At 67.6% G+C, this 3,298-nt stretch overlaps 1 protein-coding gene across 2 annotated transcripts in view; it reads left to right on the forward strand.

The window, feature by feature from the left end:
- The first annotated feature begins 6 nt into the window (after nt 1-6).
- LOC105002280 (t-SNARE domain-containing protein 1-like) overlaps nt 7-3,298 on the forward strand; it is a 43,234-nt gene continuing 39,942 nt past the window's right edge. For both annotated transcript variants that reach the window (XR_826933.1, XM_010858810.1), the window contains exons 1-2: nt 7-172; nt 2,255-2,337. Coding sequence is in view for 1 of the 2 variants with exons in the window: in XM_010858810.1 (XP_010857112.1) it covers nt 106-172; nt 2,255-2,337 (150 nt within the window). In the remaining variant the exon portion in view is untranslated. The remainder of the gene's footprint in view (nt 173-2,254; nt 2,338-3,298) is intronic.

The following is a 3,298-nucleotide window of genomic DNA, read 5'->3' on the forward strand; positions in this document are numbered from 1 at the left end:
CCTGGGCGACGTCAAGCACAAGTGGCGCGACCTAGCGCGGGGTGGTGCGCCGGAAGCCTGGCCGAGGGCCCCCGCACCCCCGCTGTCCTCACGCCCATCGAGCGCATGGTGGCCGAGACCTTCGCGGCCCCGGGCGCCCCCGGGGAGGGCCGTGCCGCCAAGCCCTTGCCAAGTAAGTGGCTCCCCACAGCCCGATCGGAGCCTCCAGCAAGGCCCGCTTTGCGTCCAGATGGGGAGGCCGAGGCTCCAGGCCAGGGAGGGGCACCGCTCGCTCACGTCACTCAGCCGCAGGCCAGGCCAGGCAGCGTCAGGGGCCCTCAGCCTCCCAGGGCACGCTGACCCCAGAGCCCCAGGCCCACCGCCGGCCACCTTTGCGGCCGCTCCTGAGCCCGGCTGGGTCTTGGCCGCCGCCTCCAGCTCCTCCTCCTCCTGCTCCTCATCCTCCTCCTCTCAAGACACCTCTGCAAGCCCGTCACAGCGCCCTTCACCACAGTAGCATCGGCTCCACTCACAGCTCGAAGCAGGGCCCCGCGGACCCTCGCCTCCCCCGTCCTGGGGAGCTACTGGAAGGACTTTAGGGAGAAGCTGGAAGCAGGACCACCTGCGTCCTGAGGGCTGCCGAGCGGACAGCAGGAGGGCCTGCAGGAACAGCAGGGCCGTCGACGCCCCAGCAGAGGCCCCAGCAGACCTTTTCAGGGGGTCTGCACCAAACAGGTGGGGGCAGGTCAGAGATGCACATGCACCCAGGACACAGCCATGCCCTGAGCTGGACCGTCACAGGCCTGGACGACGGGGCAGGGCCTGCCTGTCAGTCACGGGGAGGCCGCCTGTTCTACCGGCAGAGCCAGGCCCAGCCTTGGGATGCTGCAGGTGGGCACACTCTAAGGCCCAGGGGAGCTGGCGGGGGGGCCCCGGGTGCTCAGACCCGTCCTGCTGGCCCCCCGCCTGGGAGCGGGGCAGGAGCTCGGTGGCCCCCGTGTGTGACTCTTGGTTCTGCAAGTTCCGCCATGAGGCCCAGCTCAGCCCAGACGTCCCACTCGCCCTAGTGGGCCGGTACCCCGTCCCCCATCCGCCGTGACCCTCAGGCTCTCGCCCACCAGGGCAGCCCTCAGTACCTGGGCTGCACCTGTGTTTATGGGTGCCATCTCTGCCTCAGGCCCTGGGCGGTCGAGGGAGATGTGTTCACTTCTGTTCAGTCGCTCAGTCTTGTCCGACTCTTTGCGACCCTGTGGACTACAGCACGCCAGGCCTCCCTGTCCATTACCAACTCCTGGGGTTTACTCAAACTGATGTCCATTGAGTCAGTGATGACATCCAACCATCTCATCCTCTGTCGTCCCTTTCTCCTCCCATCTTCAATCTTTCCCAGCATCGGGGAGATGTGTGCATGTAGCCATTTCTACCTCTGAGTTTTCACCAAAATGCGCGAATTCAGAGGCTCGTCCTCTCTTCCTAAGAGTTGGCTTGATGCGTGTTTGCGTCTGACAGGTCAGCCCACAGAGCACCAGCTGGTCTGTGCTGAGGGCTGTGCCCACAGCTGTGGTCACTGCCCGCTTGTCTGGGCAGCACTGGGTCCTTCTTGGGGGGAGAGGAAACAGCATAGAGAACTGCCCTGGTGCTCCCGGGGGTTCCAGCCCCGTTCCTACCGGGTCGCGAGCCCTGGTGCTGGCCCACCCCTGTCCTGTGCCGCCAGCCTGGCCATGCGTCGTTGCAGGGTGGGGTGGACCCGCGGTGCTTTACGTGACACTGCCTTTCCCCCTGTTGCCGCAGAGGGGTGTCCTCTGGTGTTCCAGGGTGGCTCAGCTGTGCTGCTGGGGCGACGTCTTGGGGGCTTTGCTGACACACCCAGCAGGCCCCTGCTTGAAGCCCCTGGTCCCCACTTGGGGCTGCACGGTCGTCAGAACCAGCTGCGTGGTGCGGGGACGCCGGCGGCCGGCACGTGCTAGTGTCCTGGGGGGCAGCGGTGTTCCCAAACCCTGCTGGCCGTCTTCACAGTGGCTCTCTGTGTGCAGAGCTGTTCCCGGCTTGGACTCACCCATTCTGAGGGGCTGCCAGGCCCCAAGGACAGACAGTGCCAGGCGCTCTGTCCTGACACTCAGGCGGGCCAGGGCCCACGCCGGGCAGGTGGGCGGTGCCCATCCCTGCAGCCTCTGACCTCTGGAGGCTAGACTCCCCATTTGTGCCTCCCCCGCCCCCGCTCCGGGTGACCGGAGGGTCTCCTCTCTGTAATTGCTTGTGTTGTCTTGATTTGCAGATAGTATTGAAGCCGGCCTTGAGGCTGCGTCCTCGCACACAGAGGCGGCCAGTGAGCTCCTCGCTGGAGCCAGCCGGCACCAAGTAAGTCAGTGTGAGGGCACAGCCCTCCGCCCCTGCCCGCACCAGAGGGGCAGGCCCTCAGGGTCTTCTCTGCGCCCAAACCGACTGCTATGGGGGAGGGGAGAGGTAGGGGTGTGGGCCGCGTGCCCAGGGCGGTCAACCTTGCCTGCCCGGTCTGCACCCCCACCGAGGCTGTGTCCCAGGCCTCTGTCCCCGGCTCAGCAAGCGAGAGGCAGGGGTGAGGGGTGAGCGTCTCCCAGGGGCGGGTCTCGCTGCCGTGGGCACCAGCGGGGCTGCGGCTCCCCAGCCCGGTGGGCAGCACCTGGCTGCCCTGACAGGAGGCCCAGTGGCTTCGGCTGTCCTGGAGTGGGATGCTGTGGAGAGGGCTCCCTGTCTGCCCTGGGCCAGGCGCGGGGCTGGAGCTGGCAGGGCCTCGCCACTTGGAATGTGTCGGCTGGCTCCGGGACAGTAAGGACCAATGTCTGACCTTCGTTTGCTTGAGGCGGGGCATCAGGCAGCTCTGGGGACACAGCCGTGAAACAGCCGTGAGCCCCTGGCCGGGCCTGGGTCCAGCAGGAAGTGGGCGCTGCGAGCATCCTCGTGCCTGCTGCCTGCCCCCAGGCCCCCTGCTCCGTGCCGGGCCCTCGCTCAGAGACGGAGCCCCCAGAGCCTGTGTTCCCCAGATCTCGCATCCTAGGGGTGGGGCGGCCGGATGGTGCAGTCCAGTGACACGGGGCCCTGTGCCTGCTGAGGCAGGGAGGGCTTCCCGGGGCATGCCGAGCAGGAGCCAGGGCAGAGGCTGAGGAAGGGGCTGCCCAGGCAGGCTCAGGGTGCCACGGCCAGGGGCTGGACCTGTGTGGGCCGTGCCACTGGGGCCAGGGAGGGGCCGGGGAGGTGGTGGACGCTGTCCATGCTCCCCGGGGGCTTTGGAACGTCGGCACTGTGCTGGGAGAGGGACTCGGGGTGCCCCCAGGGAGGGGGG

This window comes from Bison bison, unplaced genomic scaffold (assembly GCF_000754665.1).
Source record: "Bison bison bison isolate TAMUID 2011002044 unplaced genomic scaffold, Bison_UMD1.0 scf7180017864444, whole genome shotgun sequence".
NCBI classification, from domain to species: domain Eukaryota; kingdom Metazoa; phylum Chordata; class Mammalia; order Artiodactyla; family Bovidae; genus Bison; species Bison bison.